The sequence below is a fragment of the Oryza glaberrima genome, chromosome 10 (assembly GCF_000147395.1).
Source record: "Oryza glaberrima chromosome 10, OglaRS2, whole genome shotgun sequence".
Taxonomy (NCBI): domain Eukaryota; kingdom Viridiplantae; phylum Streptophyta; class Magnoliopsida; order Poales; family Poaceae; genus Oryza; species Oryza glaberrima.
Genome location: NC_068335.1, coordinates 15,647,489 through 15,669,655, shown reverse-complemented (window position 1 = coordinate 15,669,655; position 22,167 = coordinate 15,647,489). Strand labels below are relative to the sequence as shown.

General features: G+C 38.7%; 1 protein-coding gene and 1 pseudogene across 3 annotated transcripts; both read right to left on the bottom strand.

Moving 5' to 3' along the window:
* Positions 1–1,776: 1,776 nt before the first annotated feature.
* Positions 1,777–5,288, bottom strand: LOC127753030 (uncharacterized). Of its 3 annotated transcripts, none has more exons than XM_052278488.1 (8): positions 5,159–5,288; positions 4,690–4,939; positions 3,163–3,256; positions 3,013–3,090; positions 2,830–2,930; positions 2,424–2,606; positions 2,269–2,325; positions 1,777–2,171 (listed from the first exon to the last, which is right to left on the bottom strand). In XM_052278488.1, exons 2-8 carry the CDS (start codon positions 4,909–4,911, stop codon positions 2,082–2,084), a joined length of 825 nt encoding a protein of 274 aa, XP_052134448.1. In that variant the 5' UTR covers positions 4,912–4,939; positions 5,159–5,288; the 3' UTR covers positions 1,777–2,081. The 3 variants fall into 3 exon arrangements, with proteins under 3 accessions (XP_052134448.1, XP_052134445.1, XP_052134447.1); XM_052278485.1 differs by having other exon boundaries at positions 1,804–2,183; XM_052278487.1 differs by having other exon boundaries at positions 1,804–2,183; positions 3,013–3,087.
* An 11,531-nt stretch (positions 5,289–16,819) lies between these two features.
* Positions 16,820–21,629, bottom strand: LOC127753395 (uncharacterized; annotated as a pseudogene).
* Between the last annotated feature and the right edge of the window lie 538 nt (positions 21,630–22,167).

Sequence of the window (22,167 nt, the reverse complement as noted above, 5' to 3'; positions counted from 1 at the left end):
AACTTCACGTAGGTAAGGTTCACTCACATGGATTTTAACTATTACAATCTTCACAATGTACATATGCCATGTAATATTAGAGGGACAGAGAGAGGAGTAGAGATAGATATATTATTTTATTCCATATAGGTGATCCATATGCATATACTCTCTCCGGGTTGATAATACTTGTCGTTTTAGACAAGGGCACGGTCTAAAAAAAATCTTTGACCATTATTTTTTATTATAATATGTATAAAAGTCTTAACAAATATATGATCATACTAAAGTACTTTTTAAGACTAATCTATACATATAGTCATCATATTTGAAAGACAAATATTTTAAAAATGATTCATAATCAAATATTTTAAAGTTTGACCTCACCCTTGTCCTTGTCTAAAGCGATAAGTATTATCAGCCCGGAGGGAGTAGCATATAGGTAGCTCATCCTAAGAAATATTTTAAAGACCACTTTCACAATGTATAAGTAGATTATAAAAAGATTAAGACTCACTTCTACCATATTATGGATGCACGTTATACATTTATACATCTTGTCAGTTTTCTATAAAGGCTGAACCAAAGTGGCTTTTGTCATCCATCCGTCCTTTCAATTGATTTTACATTCAACCACCCTTCCATTCTCAACAACCACTCATTTAATAAGGACATCATAGCTTTTTTAGTATTTTCTTCTTAGGGGTGTTCAGATCCAGAGGTATAAAGTTTTGACGTGTCACATCGGGTATTATATAGGGTGTTGTATGGGGTGTTCGGACACTAATAAAAGAACTAACTACAGAGTCCGTCAATAAACAACGAGACGAATTTATTAAGCCTAATTAATCCGTCACTAGAAAATATTTACTGTAGCACCATATTGTCAAATAATGGAGCAATTAGGCTTAAAAGATTCGTCTTGCAAATTAGTCACAATCTGTGCAATTAGTTATTTTTTAGCCTATATTTAATACTTTATGTAGGTGTTCAAACATACGATGTGACATGGTGTAAAATTTTTGTGTGGGAACTAAACAGGGCCTTAATCACTAGAAAAACCCAATGTGCTTATATTTGTGAATCAGAATTGTTAAAGGCTGCGCCACTCTGACCCAAAAATTTATCAATGAGTATTTGATTGTTACACACTACAGTATGTATCACAAGATAAATGCATGTGGATTGTTCAAGATTTTGTCATTGAGGCAAAGATATGGAATCAGCATTGGTGTGTAATAAGGATGCGGATACAATGATATTGTTGCATACGCTTGCGAGGTTGTTCAATGATTTTCATGATAGTTCAGGTTCAGGACTTCAGGTTTCTCTCGGTTTGCTTGCATATTTCTGTCACAACTCAGGATAGCTCCCAGATTTTGGATTCCTGGGTGCACTGTACTGCCTTATCTATAATCAAATGTAAGGGGTTTGAACCAACTTAGCTGATATATTCTATATGCAGGGGAGCAACAATGACGCATTTCTCACTCTGAATTTTCCATTCTCCTGTATTCAGAGTTAAAGAAAAGCTTGGCAAAGTTACATTTGAACATCCTGAATGGCCGGGGGTGGACTCAGTTGGAATGTATCATCTTGGTGTATTTAACTGAGTCTTAATAAAGCTTCCATTATCTAAAAATTTGAACATCCTGAATAAACTTAGTCACTTTTTCAAGAATGCAATTCAGAACACGGCCTAAAATTTTAACAAGACTAGGCGATTCACCTGGGAGCAACATAAGAATGTCGATTGAGCGTTCTTGATTGCAGGCAAATCGTTGAGAATTAACAAAAAGAGAAATTGTGTGATTGAGAACACAAACTTGACAACTGAATTTCAGTAAAACCAAGTAAGATCCTGGAGACTGAACCCCCTCCAATTTGTCAATAAGAGAGTATTTACAATCCAATTACAAAATCCCAAATATGGAGAGGAAATTGTAACCAAAACGACAAAAAAAAATAAATTTCAGTAGTTGCTAGTTAGGGAGGAGATAAATCTACTTATGGTCCTGACTAAAATCAACTCTACTATATGCTCTGATACCTTCTGACTCTTCTACCAGTTGCTTTCTCTGCTAGAACAACCAGTAACTATTCTAGTACTTTTGTCTTGGGTAAGGGTGTTTATATGCTAACTGTGTAATCTGTTCAATCAATCGCTTATCAAGGGGCCATAGCATTGTCTTCTGTGCGTTTCCCTAGGGCAAGTTTGAGAAATGTGAGAGAATGGAATTCGCAGTGCCTCCATAACGGATACATTCAAGAAATGTAGCATAGAATTACCTTTGCTGTGGAGGTGAAATCAATCCCACAGGCTTTCAACAGGTTCCTCCATTTATCCTGGATCAGGAGACATCATGAGAATAATTTTGACTAACACCATCTAACAATGAAGTTATTTTACGGGCAATATATCACAAATCAACAAAGCATTAGACCTTCAGATGGACAGAAGTTCGAATGGATGTGGAGAAAAAATCTCTCTTCAATTCTGTCCATCGTCCAACCCCATGCTTGGAAACACCTTGTACTAAATTTGTTACTTCTTTGATTGTCCAGTGATCATTATTTTTTCTTAGACGACATCTTTTGTCTCTAGTGGTTCCAAAGCATAGTTGTTGCTGTGAAGGGAAAAAAATAATTATAGAAGATATTGTCCATTGATGGATAATAGCATATCGAAAATCTGAACTTAAAGAGGGTACAATATAAAGCATTGAACTTCAGCAATGGAACTCTGTGAACAAAGTACATGTCTATGCCTAAAAAATATAACTTTTTCATAGAATTATAGCACAGGAAGCACTGACTTTCCTCTCTAAAGGAATGTATCCACTTTCTTACCAATGGAAAAGCCCGTCTCGTGCGAGCACCTCGTGATGGAAATGTCTGTCTCTTGCGAGCACCTCGTGGGCCACGTTTACAACCGTCCTTTGGTATGAAATCTAAAGCAATCAATATGTTTCAATGAGTTCATGACTAATTGTATACTGATTTATATTAGTGGAGAGTCCTCATTATTCATACCTATAAGATTTAGTATGGGATATGTAGGTGTTTGGACTGTTATGGAGCCTTCCGCTGCGGGTGAACAAGATTGACCTGCTAATAGAGTTCTACAGATGTGATGAGCATGTTAAAAGACTGAAAATAGACAATAGTTCCTAAACATTTTACCTGCTAACCATTTGTCCAGGTCTGCTTCATCTTGGGGCCCTTGTAACAAATGGTGGATGTCATCCTCATGTGCTGGTTGAAATATATCCTCCATCTGCAATGAAGAAATTAAACAAGGTACTGATACTTATTTTTTATATGTATATCTGAGATGTGTACACAAAATCAAATGGATGTGTCAAATAATGGTGCATAAAAAATGCAATAAAGCAAAGAAAAAAATGGTTCATCCCAGGGCTCAGGCAAAGTGTGCTTCAAATACCACCAAATACCTGATAACTTACTTCTTGATCACCCTAATAAGACATAGATTGTGTAATTTCAATTTTAGAGGTGGGGTTGTGACTGTGAACCCCTTTAACCTTGTTCGGTTAATCCCAAAGAAGGAAGGAATTGAGGGGATGAATTCCACACCACACATCCAAATCCTTCTCAATCCTCTTCTGGGAGGAATTAACCGAACAAGGCCCTAGTCTAGTTTAAGCATCTCCCCTATCTGTAGAGCATATAGAACACATAAGGCCGTAACAAGTACATCCATGAAAAATGCATTTTTGGAAGAGGCTCCTACTTTTTTTTAAATAATGAATTAAAAAAATTCCAGCATCTACATCCAAGCGGATGTAGATAGCCTTTAAAATCACAAAGGGGGATAATAAGTACAAAACAAATGACAAGAAGTACTGAAGAGGCTCCTACTTCTTTTAGATAATGAATTAAAAAAATTCCGGCATCTATATTCAAGCGGATGTACATAGCCTTCAAAATCACAAAGGGGACAAGAAGTACAAAAGAAGTACAAAACAGATGACAAGAATACTCCATAGGAAGATGCTCTTATGGAGTAGCACAGTGAAGGATTCAGACCCTATTTAGATGGGACTAAAACTTTTAAGTCCCTATCGCAACGGATGTTTGGACAGTAATTATAAATATTAAACGTAGACTATTAATAAAACCCACTCATAATCTTGGACTAATTCGCGAGACGAATCTATTGAGCCTAATTAATCCATGATTAGCCTATGTGATGCTCCAGTAAACATTCTCTAATTATGGATTAATTAGGCTTAGAAAATTTATCTCGCAAATTAGCTTTCATTTATGTAATTAGTTTTGTAAATAGTCTATATTTAATACTCTAAATTAGTGTCTAAATACAGAGACTAAAGTTAAGTCCCTAGATCCAAACACCACCTCAGCCTTCAAAATCACAAAGGGTGACACATGTACTGTACTAAGTAATCAGTGCAATACTGTAACTACATCATCATCATCATATATACACACGAAATATTTCCAGTTCATTCATGAAAGACTACCCATTTCAACAAACCAACAAATTGCTTCAACATCTGAGCAGAACATAGATATATATGTTCCAATTGCTTCTTTCACTAAAGAAACACACAAACATTTGTACTGCAGAGATATCAAGACATAAACTTTTTGCAACATCCACCATAGCGTTTTACTGCCAAGAAAACAAAACAAAGATCAAGCGAAGCAGAAAAAGGGGGCTCTTGCCTGGCTTAGATCAGGAAGAATATCGTCAGAAAGAAAGCTCCCGTCTAGAAGATCTGGCAAGAAGATCGTCGACGCCGCCGGACTCCTCCTGCCGCCGCCGCCGCCACCGTCCGCCGGAAAGATCGCCGGCGCCGCCGCCTCCAGCTCCATCGCCTCCCACTCCGGCTCTCCCTCCTCCAAACCCTTCCTCCATCCACAAGCCGCCGCTGCCGCCTTCTCCATGGCCCAGCTGATGCAGAGCTCCCCTGCACTGCAGAAAGAAAAGAAAAAGAAAGCTGAACTGAATAAAAACGCAGCTTTTTTTTTTCACCGGGATAACAAGAACAGCCCACATTCATCATTCCGAAGCAGAAAAACCCAAATCTTCTCCACCTCTCTCCACGAGTAGAAACGAGATGAGCAAAACCAGGTAGAATAGAAACCATAAACGAAAGAAAGCAGGAAGAAAGAAACACAACAATCACCTCACCTCACTGGAGCGATCCTTCACCACGCGCGCCCCGCCTGAGCGATTGGGCAGGAGACCGGAAGAGCGGAGAGAGGGAGGCGAGGCGGAGGGGAGAGGGAGGCGCGGCGGAGGGAGGGAGGCGAAGAAGACGAGAGAGAGAGAGAGCGTGTTTACGCGAGCAAATGACGTTTTATAGTTTTGAGGGAGGGAGGAAGGAAGGAAAGAGGTTCGGACATCCGGACACCACAGTCCACAACACCCCCGGATCTTCTCCATCATCAACTGGAACAAGGCATTGTTTAGGGGCTGGCTAACTGCATCTCCAACAGCCTCTCCAAATACCCATATAGCAACTCTCCGTTTGATTTAGCTAGTCAAACTAGATGCTCTCTCCAACAGTCTCTCTATTAATCCTCTCCAAAATAACGGACCCACGTGTCAGCCTCTACTCCTCTTCTTCTTCTCTCTCTCCCCCTTCTTCCTTCTTTTCCCCTTTCTTTCCTTCCTATTCCCTTCCCTGATGCCGACGGCGGCAGCGCACGGTGACTTGATGATGCGGGGAGGCGGGAGGCGAGACGCCGTCGACCTCCCCTCGAGCTGCCAGATCTATAAGGGGGCGGCGGCGGAGCTCGGCGGCGACCGCTCGCGACGACGACCTCAACGACGACCCGGGGCGACGACGACCTCGACGATGCTCGGGGCGGAACTCGGCGGCGACGGCGACGGCGGCGGCTCACGACGACCTCGACGGTGGCTCCCTACCGCTGCCGCTGCTCGCCGTCGATTTTTGGCAAGCGGCGGTGGCAAGGATTTCGGTGGCAAAGAGGGAGAGAGAGCAAGCGGATGCAAAGAAAGAGAATGGGGAATAGGTGGGGCCCACATATGGCTAGTGAGTTTGGCTGGCCAAATTTGGCCAGTGAGGGGAAGGATTTGGCCAGCCCAATGGCTTGGCAGTTGGGCTTGGCAAGTTAAATAGAGAGGTTGTTGGAGCTTTTTTTTTTGCAAGAATTGACAAAATTTAACTTGAAGAGTCCTTTGGAGAGGCTACTGGAGTTGCTCGAGCGATCGATCCCCATCCACCCTGTACACTCTTCTCCCCTCTTGCTCCTCTCGTTCTTCTTTTCTTACTACACCATAAATTTTAAAAAAATAAAAAACAAAGTTGAAAAAATTCATGTATAGAAATACTATATATAAATAAATATTTGAATTCAAATTCAAATTTGAAACGGGTATGCAAACTTTTGACTTATAAACTTTGGGTCTATAAACTAAGAGTAAAGTGCACGTGCGGTCCTTAAACTTGTAGCGGTGTCATCTAAGTCCCCAAACTCTCAAAATGCTTATTTAGGTCCTATAACTTTTTAAAGTGTATCATTTAGGTCCTAAATCGACACATCCCCTCTTGAATCCTATGTGGCGCTGATGTGACCTGCCACATAGACGTGACGTGTTCTTTCTTTTCTTCTTTTCTTTTTCTTTTTCTGTTTTCTTCTCATTCTTCTTTTTTCCCCTCTTCAGCTCGCGGGTCACAGAGAAAGGAGAAGAAAGAAAAATACAAGAGAAGAAAAAAAGGAAAAAGAAAATTTTTAAATGGGTCCTATTTGTCAGTCAAATTTATGCCACATCATGTCCATGTGACATGCCACATCAACGCCACGTAGGATCCTGAAGGGGCTGTGGCGATTTGGGACCTAAATAACACACTATGACAAATTCTGGGACTTTGATATGTATTTTGAGAGTTTAAGGACCTAGATGACAAATCGCTACAAGTTTAAGGACTGCCCGTGCACTTTACTCATAAACTAATATTTGAATTCAAATTCAAATTTGAATCGGGTATGTAAACTTTTGACTTATAAACTTTGGGTCTATAAACTTTAGGTGTATAAACTTTAGATGTATAGAAATACTATATATAAAAAATATTTGAATTCAAATTCAAATTTGAATCGGATATAATTCAAATTCAAATTTGAATCGGGTATGTAAACTTTTGACTTATAAACTTTGGGTCTATAAACTTAACTTTAGGTGTATAAACTTTAGATGTATAGAAATACTATATATAAAAAAAATTTGAATTCAAATTCAAATTTGAATCGGATATAATTCAAATTCAAATTTGAATCGGGTATATAAACTTTTGACTTATAAACTTTGGGACTATAAATTTTAGGTGTATAGAAATACTATATATAAAAAATATTTGAATTCAAATTCAAATTTGAATCGGATATATAAAATTTTGATTTATAAACTTTGGGTCTCTAAACTTTTGATGTGTAAACTTGATGTGTATAAACTTTATGTGCATAATTTTACTAAAATAGAAAAGTAACGTGGTGCCAAAAAAGTAAACCAGGTGGAGGGAGGGGGATCTGAATATTATTGCTAGGGGCGATCGATCGCCCCTTAGCAATCTCGCATTGTTTAGGCCTTGTCTAGTTCTCAATTTTTTTTTGCCAAAAACATCACATCGAATCTTTGAACACATGCATGGAGTATTAAATATACATAAAATAAAAAACTAATTGCACAGTTTGCATGGAAATCGCAAAACAAATCTTTTGAGTCTAATTAGTCCATGATTAGCCATAAGTGTTACAATAACCCACATGTACTAAAGACAGGTTAATTAGTCTTAATAAATTCGTCTTGCGGTTTCCAGGCGAGTTATGAAATTAGTTTTTTTATTCGTGTCCGAAAACCCTTCCGACATCCGGTCAAACATTCGATGTGACACCTAAAAATTTTCTTTTCGCAAACTAAACAAGGCCAAATAATGGTGGTACATGTAGCCAAACGTCAAATCATTGTAAACTTCATCGTTTATTATTCTCTTATTCTCCCTTCAAATTAGGAGTACAACCTTTTGATTTTTCGTTAACACATTTCCTAAATTGCTAAACGGTAATTTTTCAAAAGAATTTTATCACATTAGTTCTTTTATAAATTAAAACAATCTCTATTCTTTAAGTATATAATAATTAATACTAGATTAATTATGCACTAATGATTTGTCTCATTTTACGTGTCAAAAAAACTAAACTCTAACTGCAACTATCGAATACAACCTTGAGGATTGCTGGTATGTTACTGTCGTTTGTTTAAACATAGAGTAAAATTTAAATAACTATAATTTTGTTGACCAAACTATCAATTTGTTGTAATATTAGGAAAAATTTTAAATTGCTACAATAGCATCATTCGATTATTATAAAGTTACAGTTGAGTTCGATCCATAAACTGGCTCCACATGTCATACAGATTATTCTTGCCTGGGGAGGAACAAGAAGCCACATCATTGTGCCACGTCATCACCTGCATTATAAGGGCACTCACAGTGCAAGCTCCGGTATAGGGGTCCTAGCCCAAAAGATTGAATCAAAGACATCCATTCCCACAGTGTGAGTAACCAATTTGTGTGGCCTAATTGGATGGAGGTACTGTGAAGGATACAAAGCCCACAACGCAGGTGACCCAAGCAAATAGGGCACAGGAGAGCGGAAGGGAAAAAAATTCCTCACCTTATCCTTCCAGTGCTTCGTCTCGCCCTCCATTCCATCACCCCTTCGCCTCTTCCCGCTCCGCCGCACCCACCACTCCTCCTTCCCGTCCGCTGCGGCGCTCCGCTCTGGCCGCCGCTCATACGATCCGCTCGACTCTCCCATCCACCCATTGGACTTGGTGGTGGCGGACTCTCCCATCCACCCATTGGACTTGGTGGTGGCGGCAGATGTGGTGGTCGATGCAGGAGGAGCCTGGCCCCCGTGCAGACTTGACGACGGTAGACTCGAGAGTGGCGAGGAAGGCGGGAGTGGACGGCACGACACCGACGGGCGGCCGGTGGTGGGAGCGGATGGCGCGATGCTGACAGGCGGCAGCGGTGGGGGTGGCGGTAGCGGACGGCTTCTCCACCTCCACCTCCACCTCCATCTCACGCGTACCTCGCCTCGCCACGCCTCCTTTTTCATGTTGCGTCTCATGTGGCAGCGGAGGAGGAGGGGAAAAGCTCGAGCGGAGGGGAGGGGAGGGGATGCCGCTGGGGTGGCTGCGGAGAAAGTGGAGGGCGATTTGGGGTTTTCTCCAGGCGGATTCGGCGCGAGGGCATGGGGCGGCGAAGCAAACGGTGCCCACAGCAGAGGCGCGATGCAGTTTCGGTGCCGCGCGTGGACTCACCGAGACGAGGTTTTGAGCTTCCCTGCGTAAGGACAAGTCGCTCTGGTGGGACGCGCCGAGCACCGACACGTGGGTGTCTTTTCCGAGGTGGCGCAGCGAAGGAACGCGCCACGTCCCTGCACTATGAACGGCCTAACAATGCCACATTGGAAGACATGACCTGCTGCTAAGCATGGTATCCTCTTGCGTCGGCCCATGCTTAAGCTCGACCTCTTCAGCGCTAGCTCTATATTTAGAGGGTTCTCGGTGAACTTTGTAATATAGGCCCTAAAGACTAAATATACTTTTACTTGTAATATGTAATTTTATAAATTGTATATCATCGAAAATAATGCAAATAAACATTATAAATACCTAAAATTACAATTTAAATTAATCAACGAGAACAAAACAAAATCCTAACCTAATTTTTAAACTAAATATATGCAAATGAGAAGATAAGTAGACTACAAGACCTCACTCTAATCCTAGTCACGCTAAAATAAGATGTGATCGCGTGAGAGCACAGGTGAGGATGGGCAACGATATCTTGCTGGTTGGGTTGGTGGTGATGGCCCCGTACTGGCTTGGATATTAAGCGGTCGTACAACTGGCCTAGTCCCCTAAGATGGCCCTGGACCTCTTGCCTGCTATTTCTTTGATTCAATGCCTCCACCGCTTCAAACTGAAACACAGTCGATGTCCGAATACTATCCAAAGCGAAAACATTGTTTTGCACCTACTCAAAAATGCCTCGTTGGCAGTAATATATAGCACAAACTGTAATTCACTCTAGATAGCATCATCATGGGATGTAAATAGATGCATTACATTTACTACTTCGTATAGATGTATTTACTACATCACAAGGACATATTTAAAACCCTGCTTATATAAACTTAGGGTGGTTTCCTTGAAAAATAAAATAACATTTTAGTTAGTAGATATTACCATTGTGCCCTTGTTGTATTCCGTTGAACAATGACGATTTCTTTAGGTACTCCCTCCATTTTATATTATAAGTCATTTAGACTTTTTCCCTAGTTAAACATTTTCAAATTTGATCAAGTTTAAAAAAATATAGTAATATTTTCAAACAAATAAATGTATTATCAAAATATATTCAATGTTATGCTTAATAAAAATGATTTGGTGTTATAAATGTTGCTAGTTTTTTTTCTATAAATCTGATCAAACTTAAAAATATTTGACTAAGATAAAAAATCAAAACGATTTATAATATGAAACATGGGGCATAATAATTTTCTTACCCCTGTTTTGAAGCCATTTTGCTTCTTTTTCAAACTGAAGCACTCTGATTGACCAGCTAGATCCGTTGGTGGAGACTGAGAAATGTCCAAGATCTTCCGGCTAGCTCCATAAAAATGATGGGCTAGTTAACCTAAATTCAAAACCTCACCCCTCCTAATTATTCGAGGCCGCGTAGTCAGACCCAATAGTCTTGGCCTCCTCATTTGACGATGCTGCGGTGGTGGTGGTGGTACGAGACGCCTTGATTTAATTGAGAACCACAAACTATACTGTCCGTTTCATGGCTTCAAATGGCACTGATACTAGGTTTAGATCAGGAATCAAATCAAAATAAACCGACAGTGATACTGTACGTCATCGGTTCACATTCAAGCCGAGAATGATGGGTGGGCACTGGGCAGGATAAGATTTTCTACGGCAGTGTACATTCCTTAGAAATCAAATAAACTGTTTGAAGACTCGAACGCATTGACGGATCTTTTAGTACCCAGAACATAGTAAATTGATACACGTACCAATAAATATCGATTATATGTACCTGTAATATAAGTTTAGTCATACGTTTAATTTGTTGAAAGTCATCGGGGTCGTCCACCGTCCACCCCAAAGCTTTGTACCTGTCCATTGGAGACGTCATAGGCCTCTGTCCGGCGGTTTTTGTAGCTGCCAAGTTTTTTCCAATCTCCATCGATCTGCCAAAGTTTTTCCAATCTTTCATCGATTTCTTGCTTTGGCCATTTTGGGAAAGCCCAGCTGGGCTGCATGATGCAAAAGTATGCAACCGGCAGGAAATTGACTGGAACGGGGGCAGAAGTTCTCAGGAAGCTCTCAGACATGATCTTGTATTCTTGTGTGGCTTGACAAGCATATGCCTACTAGCTAGCTCTATGTTTCATGTGTGATAGCTGAGTATTAAACATCCCCGGCCGGGTTTACGAGACGCTAGAACTTCTTCTCTCCCGAGGATATGTTTAAGAGAAGGATAATTTTATCATCCTTATAGAGGTAAGTACCATATTATAAAATTTGATATCTCTAGATATATAAGTATCTTAAAGTACCGAAAATTTTAGTGTTAAGTTTAAGTATCTCAAGATACTTTCTCAAAAACTGTAAAATTCCTCGTGAGAGAAAGGAAAGTAGTATAAGATTTAGAATATATATGAGTTATTAGTGTATGATTAATTAAGTGTTAATTATTTTTAAATTTAAAAAATAAATCAATATAATATTTTAAAGCAATATTCTTATAAAAAACTTAAGAAAATTACAACGTTTAACAGTTTTAAAAACATACATACGTAAAACGAGGTAATTTTCTTTCTTTATCGTAGAAATAAATGACATAATTTGATAAATACTCCCTCCATACAAACAATTTGATAAATACTCCCTCCGTACAAAATACAAATGCATGCATGATTCCATGCTGTTTCGAAAGAGTGGTGTACTACTCCCTCTATCTAAAATTATAGATATTTTTAACATTTAAAATTAATAAAAATATAGCTTTTTTAAGTGCTATTTTTCCCACTATTCATCCCTCATTTAATTTATAGTGTTTAATGTTTGTTATTAAAAGAAACCTCATATTATCTCTCTGTTCATCCTAAATTTCTCTACTAAAAGAACTAAGAAAATTCTATATTTTAAGATAGAGGGCATAGTATATCATCTTATCTTACTATAAGATTGATGCACGCTAACTGCTAATGCTCAATATGCAAGTGTGCCGGCTACATCATCACCCACTAGCAATTATCTAGAGTATTTTAAATATTATAAAAATATGACTTATCATTTATAATTTTATTGTATTTTATAACTCTATTAAAGCAATATCAAATCATTATTTTCACATCATTTTCACATTATTTAAACATATATCTCTACCATTTTACAATATATAACAGACATTCATCCACATATTCCACAACAAAAGCAAGGTATCAATTAGTATTAATTATGATGTGAGGCATCATTTTCCTTCTTATCTTTTTTTCTCTATGTTCTCTTATTAAGTTTGATATGACACAATGTGTTGTCACATCAAAGTTAATAAGAGAAGATAGTATGAAAAAAAGTAGCGCGTCAAATCAAAATTATTGTGAGATAAAGTGTGGTATATCACATCAAGAATAAATACTGTACATCATCATACCATGTTGAAATCTTCTCTCAACTATTGTATTATCTTTTATTTACTCAATTCTCTTCACCCGTCATTAACTTAGATGTGATGTACCACACTCTTTATTCTTATTCTTAGTGGCACTTATTGCATTATTATTTGTGTGTTTAGATCACGAGTCAAGCCTAGAATCAACCCTTAGGGCATTCCCAATCCAAGACACTAGACATAGTTTCCATAAACTCCACATCATCAAGAAACTATTACTAGACACTACTCTTCCAATGCAAACACTACTATTCCATATTTAAATTTAATGCTATTTATCTCACATAATATCTTGGATGTTGTGTAGAAATCATGTCTCATGCAAGACATGTTTTTCTTCTCTTTCCTCATCTATTCACGTGCCACATCATTTTTCATCTTAAGTGGCAGCTTATTTAATGTTATGGACAACATCCTAGTCATTGGGTTGGGAATGCCCTTATCCTAGTCAATGATTGTACGTGTTTTATAATACTAAGCATTTGAGAGATATTATTAATGATCAAAGTTTTAAAGGTTCAATTTAATGCTACCATAAACATAAACTATTTATAACCAAATAAAGTATATTCATTCTCTCTTTAGACAGTTTTCAAGTATATATTTACATTTATGTTGCAGTAACGAGTGACTATATATGCATGCTTGCTTGTGAGATAATGACATTAATTAAGCTTATGGTGGGATATAAGTCCCGCATAATGGTCATTAAATCATATAGTCAACATCAATCATTTTCATCTCTACTACTTATAAAAAATACGAAGGGGGTGTTTAGATCCCACCCTAAAATTTTACACCCTATCACATCGAACGTTTGAACACCTGCATGAAGTAATAAATATATGCTAAAAAATAACTAATTGCACATATTGCGACTAATTTACGAGACAGATCTTTTAAACCTAATTGCTCCATGATTTGATAATGTGGTACTACAGTAAATATTTGCTAATGACGGATTAATTAGGCTTAATAAATTCATCTCGCGGTTTACTGACGGATTCTACAATTGTTCTTTTTATTAGTGTCCGAACATTCCACGCGACACCCTATATAATATACCCGATGTGACACGCCAAAACTTTACACCCATTAATCTAAACACCCTCGAACTGTTTATGTCCGTCGTCCCGCTCTGTCTAGCGTCCGTCATCCGATTGCATTTTATTTTCATCATCACGTATTCGTGTTGGTCTTGTTCCTGCACGAAGTCAGCATCGCTCCCCTCCATGACCGCGAGTGAGGGGATATCGCCCCATCTGAGCCTACTGTGAAGCCCCCACCTAGCCGGCTCAAGTCGTCCGTTGTCGCATGATTCGCGAGTCCATATCTATCTCATCGTACGTTCGTCCATCTTTATTGCTAATAAGTGCAATGTATGACATAACTAGCTAGAACATGTTTTAGGATAGTCTTAGAAAGTTGGATCATTAGAAGAAATTGGGGAGAGAACACACTTGGTTGGTATAACATATCACGCACGCTGAGTAAGTATTTTACCCGCAGATATACCTAGTATATAAATACATGGTGAGTAAAAGTTTTACTCCTATGTCATACTGGGACGCTCTATTGGTAAAAGATTTTCCAGATTGTTCGAGTTTGACAATACATAAGAACTTTGCCAGATGTGTAATTAAAAATTTCGACACATAGTGCAATAGTGATAGCACATACGACGCGCTGTGGCGATGCGATGCGGCGTCTCTCTTTTAAGATGACCGCGACGGCGGGATGATGGAGGGCAGTGGTGCTAGATAACGGCGAGGCTCACGTGCTCATTGCTTATGCTGCATGTGGGGAGATGGCGTCGTGCCACATTTCATTGGAACTTGGCAGCATATGGAGGACTGGTTCTCCTCCCCGATGGCCGACTGTGTTGTGGCTCTAGTACGGTTACTGCATACTGAAGGTGGTTCGGACGATGGAGGCTGAAGGCAATGACGAGGAAGCAATGACATTGCAAGGGCAGGAAGTTTTCGGCAAAACCCTAGCCAAAAGGGTACCACAATAGCAATGCTTTTGGGCGCCGTAACCTCCTTGGGGACGCTATCGTGGCTTTCTTCCCTCGTTGGTGGATCCTTCAGGTGAAAACCATGTCCCGTTTACTTGGGATAGACGGCAGCGGCGTCCTCGTTGTGATCTTCCTGGAGGCGTCGTTTGAAGGTCCATTTCCTTTTAATATTTCTCCAGATGATCGTCCTCTTTGCGGTGGTGCTTATGACTTTCACAAGATGACCACGTTGGCGGGTGTGTCTGAGGGAAAACGGATCCATCTCTTTCTCGCCCTCTTCCTCTCCAACCCAGGGGCGGACGCAAGATAAAAAACGACTGGGGGCATGCATCTAAACTCATACAACAAGTTTGAAAGCCACGAAACTTACATCATTGCAGCTTACACGAACTTTGAGATATCACATTATCTTAAATAGTAAATATAGATATACCTTCCAAATAATACTATTGCCTGTAAAGACGACATAACTTAGCACAAGTCATATAAATATAGATAGGAAATAAGGTTTAAAACATACCTAACATCCTTTTCACAGCAATACATCATCTTATGGAAACGATCAATGATCACATCATTAGTAATTGTGTCCAACATATCATTTTCTACAAAGCAAATGAGGCTATGGCTTAGATACTTGTCTCCCATCATGTTGCGTAGAGCATTCTTCACAATCCTTCTAGCCGAGAAACACTTCTCCACAGTTGTAGTGGCAATAGGAAATGCTCATGATGATTATCTTTCATGCTGTCGCTAAACAAATAGCAACATAAACAGTAGGCTTTGTCAGCCTTTTCACTATACTCTAGTTAATTAGCATTCTTATGAAACCTTATAGATTGAACCACCTCTTCTTATTCTCAATCAATCCACAAGGATACTGAAAATACCATTGATATGGTCCTCATACTAAATACTTTCTCCTTATGTCTTCATGCTGATTGGGATGATAATCCGCTACTCTCTTCCTTTAACCTGGATCACGAGGAAGCTTGTCCAAATCAATTGGTTGAGGCACCGCAGAATTTTCTCCCAATATTGGTCTAGATGCATTTGCACTAGAACTCTCTCTAATGGTATTCATAGCAGCTGGATTTCTAATAAAAAATTGTTCATTTTATCCCCTACTAGATCAAGATAAGGCTGATTAGATAAAGCATATAGGAGGGAGTTCCAGGATTCATCCACTATTTACTGCACAAGAGGGAGGAGAGAAAGATATGACTGCATAGTATGCATACGGAGGGAGGGAGAGAGCAGTGCCTGACCTGCCATGACTGCTTTACGGGACGGAGTGCGCCGCTGATGATGATGGGTGATCGAGAAGGTGAAAGGATGGGGCAAGAAGAAGGGGAATGGATGTTCGACGACACACATGCGAGACACTTAGGGGGAGTGGGGTCCTTCTTTCCAATTGGACTAGGGGCCCATGATTTTTTATTAGGGATATACTTAAGGAGTCTAATTTTTGAGTGGGGTCTTGTGCCCCCCATTGCTTGTACGCTAAATCCGTCCCTGCTCCAACCCAAAGGCATGGATGGAATAGAGAGTGGTTGCGATGTTGTGCTTTCCTTTTGTTGCTCTACTCTTCTATTTTAGACGTGTGGTGTGGCTTGTTTTTTACCCAACTGGTTTACCTTTTTAATCACAAAAAAGCAGACTTAACCATTTTAAGTTTTCCAAATCTCGAACTAATCGGACTAGACTTGTTTCCAACTTCTTTTTGTTTCCATTTTAGGAAACTAATACTTCTCGAAGTTTCGAGAGAGAGAAGTTCCTCCCTACTATACATATGCATGCATGCATGCTTGTGAGATAATGCCCTTAATTAAGCTTATGGTTGGATATAATTCAAGATCAATCATTTTCATTAAGAATAGATCTGAACATATATTTGCCATTGCCATATGCCTACTTCTGAAAGGGAATGGTTACGTTTGGATAAATTTTGCAGCACCTTAATTACAAAAAATACTGCGGCCAGCTAGTCAACATACTGTCAATATTAGAGAACCAATGACTCCAGCAGGACTGCCATGGTTTACCTAGGAGTCAAGAGAACACATGAAGATAATTAATGTTGTTTGAGCCCAATAATTTGACTATCATTACAAAATTACAAAGATGGAGAGAGGAAACTGATAGCCAAAATGACCAAAAAACAAAGGGTAAAGGGGGAGGAGAGGAACTATATATACTGCCCTCCTGATGGTCAACTACTAGATTCTACTACTCATCACACTCTATGTATGCCCCTCCTGCATTGATAAGTTCATTAGTAGTTCTTTCGTCTTGGGTAAGGATGTTTACTTGCCAAATGTTTGATCTGTTCAACCAATTCCATATCAAGGGACAGCATCATTGTTTTTTGTACTTTTACCTGGTACAAGTTAAAGAAATGTGTGAGAATGAAGTATGTAGTCCTCAAGAATAGGTTCTACAAATGTAGTGCATGCACAGCTACCTTTCTTTTGGAGGTGAACTTGATTCCACAAGCTTTCAATAAATTTCTCCATTTATCCTAGATAACGGAACTTCATGAGACTAATGTGTTACAATACCATCTAACAAGTAACAATGCATGTATTTTTGGTGGAATATATCATAAATAAGCAAGGCATTATACCTTCAGATGAACAGCAGTTCGAATAGACGTTGAGAAGAAGTCTCTCTTCAACTTAGTCCACGATCCAACCCCATGCTTAGAAACACCTTTTACTAATTCAGTTATTTCTTTGAGTGTCCAATGTTCATTGTTTTTTCTAAGATGATGTCTTCTAATTGTAGTGGTTTCTAACCGAAGTGGTTTCTGTGAAGATAACAAAAATTGTTACAAGAATCTCCATTAATATATAAAGATATAACGGATTGAAAATCTAAATACTAAACTGAAATGGAGGTTTGCATCAACGGCGCACTAGGGGCGGCAGCGACTAGTAGACTTCCACTCGTCAAATCTAGCTGTTTAGATTATGGCGGGAGGCAGAGAAGTAGGATGTGCTGAAGTCGTTTGGTTTTCTTTTCTTTTTTGGTTGTGTTCTTCTCCTTGTTGAGATATGAGTCTAAGTACTCTTATATCCTTTTGGCTGTGTATATTCTTCGTGGATATAGAGGCCGGATTAATGAAAATCCATTATCTAAAAAAATATTGAACTGAAAGATAGCATAATGGAAAATATAAGACTATGCAAATAGAGCTCGTTGTGAGCTAAATAAAATGTTATATCTAAAAGAGAAGTTCATATTACTGCTCTCAACTATTGGGTTTGTAAAGAAATAGCCCTTGGCTCCTAAGCCCTAACTGTATCAAAACTGAATAAAGTACCCTCTTGATCCACGTGTAATATAACCTGGTTATAATGATATAAAAAATCCAAACAGTACATTTTAAAAACTTGTACAACACTTAGTTAGTAGCTGATGTAAAAGGTAGATAAATGTACGTAAAAGAATATGTATATTTGTATTAAGAATATAATGAAAACCATTATTAAAACTGAGTTTATTACAGTTAGCTAGTTTTGATGGTTGAGGGGGTGTAGAATATTCATTTTGATAGTTCAGGTATATATTTTTACACAAAGACGATAGTTGAGGGTGTAATATCGACTTGTACCTATCTAAAATAGGAAAAAATTAGGATTATTACATATGAAATATTTTTTTAGAGGAAAGGCCAGAGGTCCGGCCTTTACTTGAAAGCCAAAATATGAAACATTGACAATATTATAATTAGTTTAATCTATTTAGATAATTTGTAACTAAAAGAATATAGGAATGAAATTTCTTACTTACCAACGAAAATGGTTCTCTTGCCGCCACATCGCCGGCCACATCTACTACCATACTTAGGTATGAAATCTAAAGCATAAGTATGTCTAGATAAGTTAGTGAATAAATATACTAATTTGTATTAGCAAATACCTCATTAATTATTCATACCTAGAAGATCTAGTATGGGATTTGGAGGTGTTTGGATTGTCACGGTCTCCTTTGTAGTAAGCAAATAAGATTCACCTACCAGAAGAGTTTCATGAGCATGGCTGATTGTCATGTAGAGATTGAAAACAGAAAACACTTACTAAATTTTGTACCTGCCAAACATTTGTAGATGTCTGTTTCATCTCTTGGCCCTTGTAATAATTGTTGAATTTCGCCTTCGCAGGCTAGATATAACATATCATCCATCTACAATAAGAAAACAAAATATTAATATAAAATTGTATATTTATTTGTTCGAGAGTATATAATCAAATGGAAGCATCAAAATAGTATAGTCCACAATAGATGCAATAAAGAAAAACAAAATTGGTTGATCCCAGACAAACTGTGCTTTAAAAACTACCAATGAAAATAGTATTTTGCATATCTTAGATGGCATAAAGTATTCCAATAAAAATCGTAACATTAAGAAAGCACGAACATGATGTTTTAATTAAGAGAGAATCCATTATATGCCACTGACTTTGTCACACCTCTACGATTTACCACTGGCTTTGTCATGTTCTATAATATGCCATCGACTTTTGCTTAACTTTTGCGATTTACCATCACCGTCCGGTTAGCCTCCGTTAGCACTGTACAATTTTGTCCAAATGACCAAAATACCCCTAGGACAAAAACTTCCAAAAATTGGATAATTAACAAAATATCATATTATAAATATAATATTGTAAACATCCAAAATTTGGCCAAAAATTTAAAATCTGATATTTTAGAATTTGTATCCAAATTTTGAAAGTTTTTGTCTCAGGGGTATTTTGGTCATTTCGACAAATTTGTACAGTACTAACAGAGACTAACCGGACGGCGATGGTAAATCGTAGAAGTTAAACAAAAGTCGATGGCATATTGTAGAACGTGACAAAGTCAGTGGCAAATCGTCGACGTGTGACAAAGTCAGTGGCATATAATGGATTCTCTCTTTAAGTAAAATACTTACCACACATGTATACATGACGTCCTAACAAATTATGAGATCATCAATAAGTAACATGTGTCAATTTAGCCGTGGTACTCCGCACAATAATATACAAGTTCATGTAGCAGAACAAACATATTGCACGATTGCATAAGTTTACATCTATTTCTCACAAGTTCATGTACCACTAGTACAATCTATTACTTGATCAATTTTGAAGACACATCATGATGTGATTTGTGGGACTAGGGACTCATGGCCCCATGAAAAGCCCAGCAACCTAATAATAAGCCACTGATAGTAAGGAGAAATATGGTCAGATAACGCTAATTTAAATCGCTCGGGCAAAATAAGAGCAACACCTAGAATCAACACCCTCTCCCTTTTTTCCATTAGCAAAAACTTGTTTCAAATACAATATCAGGAAGCACACTTATTAGGAAACTTCGTAGCCACCCAGTTCAGGGGTGGAGCCATCACCGGCCACTCGCGAAAACTCCATTAAATTTTTATGTTCTTAAATGAATTGATATGAAATTTATGTAGCAAATACTTGTTATATTAAAGTATTTTCAGGCTCAAAAATCTATCTACCTCCGCCACTGTCCCAAGTTCAACGTTGGTAATTAAGCAGAATCGGGCACCCGGCCGGCAGCATGTAAATAGCCCGATGGGTCCATCTATATATATGGTGCCACAAAATTTAGTCTAAAACAGTCGGGATTGGACTTCACACCGATTACCGCCATTTCGAACACAAAGTTGACCATTAATGAGTCGTGACAATATAGCAAACAAAGTAACTTGATTATAATACACAATATAAATTAAATTAAAGATAGAAAACTAACGATCACAAAATTTACACTCAAATAATTTAAAAGTTACACTGTAATTATAGTGTAAGTGCAGTGTAATAATTTTAATGTAAGTACGATGTAAGTACAGTATAATTACAATGTAAGTGAGGTGTAAGTGCAGTGTTGTTTTAGTATTAAACACTAATTTCTCACCGTAACTTTTCTTATGGGACTATCTACATATTTGCCACCATATTTTTTTATCAACATGTATTTATATTATAAGTCCCTAAAATTTACATATGTAATTTTAGTGTATTTTCAATGTAAGTTTCAAAATTACATATGTAGGTTCCAAAATTACATATGTAATTAGTATGTAAGTGGCATGTAATTGTATAAATTGTTACTTTTATTAATTATAATTACTTTGAGGTAATATCGAGTACCATCTTTGTGCTCAGTTGGTCAAAAGCCTGTTGACGTAACTCATCGATCACACGATCGACTCCCCACCACCACGCCTTCATTTCTCTTGGAGGGCACTAGCACGAGTATCGAGACATATCTAAGGGTGTAAAATCGACTATTTTTTACAGAAAAAGAGGCACCATATTTCTAGCAACTCCGACTAGTTTTGTTTCAATACCACCCTTGCTTAAAATTTTTGTTCTGCGCTTGCCACGAATTTCAGACCGAAAGTGCATCTCGCTGAAGTCTCAGGTAACCTCCATCTCCATGTTCTACTACTGCAGTAAAAATGCAGACACAAAAAAAAAAATCATCAAAGGAGAGAGCGATGGCCTCTTGCCTGGCTGCTGCTGCTGCCGCCGTCCGCCGCCGCCGCCGCCCACTCCGGCTCTCCCACCACACCCCACCTCCACCCAGAAGCCGCCTGCTCCTCCATAGCCGCCGGCAAGAACAATGCCGCCGCCGCCGCCGCGGTGTGAAGAGCTAACAGCTCCGGCCGGTCCCTGCAAATGCAGAAAAAAAGAAAGAAAAAAAAAGAGAACAAAGTCTTTACACACACCCCGATGGATAACAACGGCGACATCCATCCATCAACAAGAAAGCACAAGAACAACCGAATCATTGCATAGGTTTCCACAAGTGGAAACCACAAGCCAAAGCGAAGGCAACCATAAACAGGAACAAAAAAAAAAGAAGAAAAAAAAAAAGAAGAAACAAGTCGCCCCGATTGATTGATTGATCCCCTTCAATATTCCTCACTCTGAGTCGCAGTGCGCGAGAGAGTGATCGGCTGCTGCGGATCGACGAGGACGAGCGGAGAGAGGCCGGCCACCGGAGCTAGCTTCGCCGCGCGCGCGGGGCGAGGAGTGAGGACGGACGCAGCGTTTACGCGACACGCGAGCCGGATTTAATAATCCGCGCGACGTCCAGACTTTTGACGTAATATTCCAGCAGAATTTATCACCTGGTTCAAACCACAAAGCATGTTTGACGTGGTTTCCAACGTTATATTTTGACCATTAATTTTTTTATAAGAGAATATCTATTTAGCTTCTCATGATTACTTTGACCAGTGTCTATTCAGTTTATCATGATTTTGGAATCTTAAATCTACTTTTTATTGGCTTAGGCTGAGTTTTAAAGAGCAGTTAGGTGGGCTACTCTATCGTTTTCGATTGCGTGTTTTCTAAACTTACTTAAAAATTC

What these genes read in the sequence shown, in the direction of transcription:
- LOC127753030 (XM_052278485.1), bottom strand. Translation starts at nt 4,911, where the DNA reads ATGGAGAAGGCGGCAGCGGCGGCTTGTGGATGGAGGAAGGGTTTGGAG. An exon ending in TTCTTCCTGATCTAAGCCAG is followed by an intron (nt 3,257 to 4,689) that starts GCAAGAGCCCCC and finishes TCTTCATTGCAG; the next exon opens with ATGGAGGATATATTTCAACC. An exon ending in GAACTTCTGTCCATCTGAAG is followed by an intron (nt 2,326 to 2,423) that starts GTCTAATGCTTT and finishes CTCCTGATCCAG; the next exon opens with GATAAATGGAGGAACCTGTT.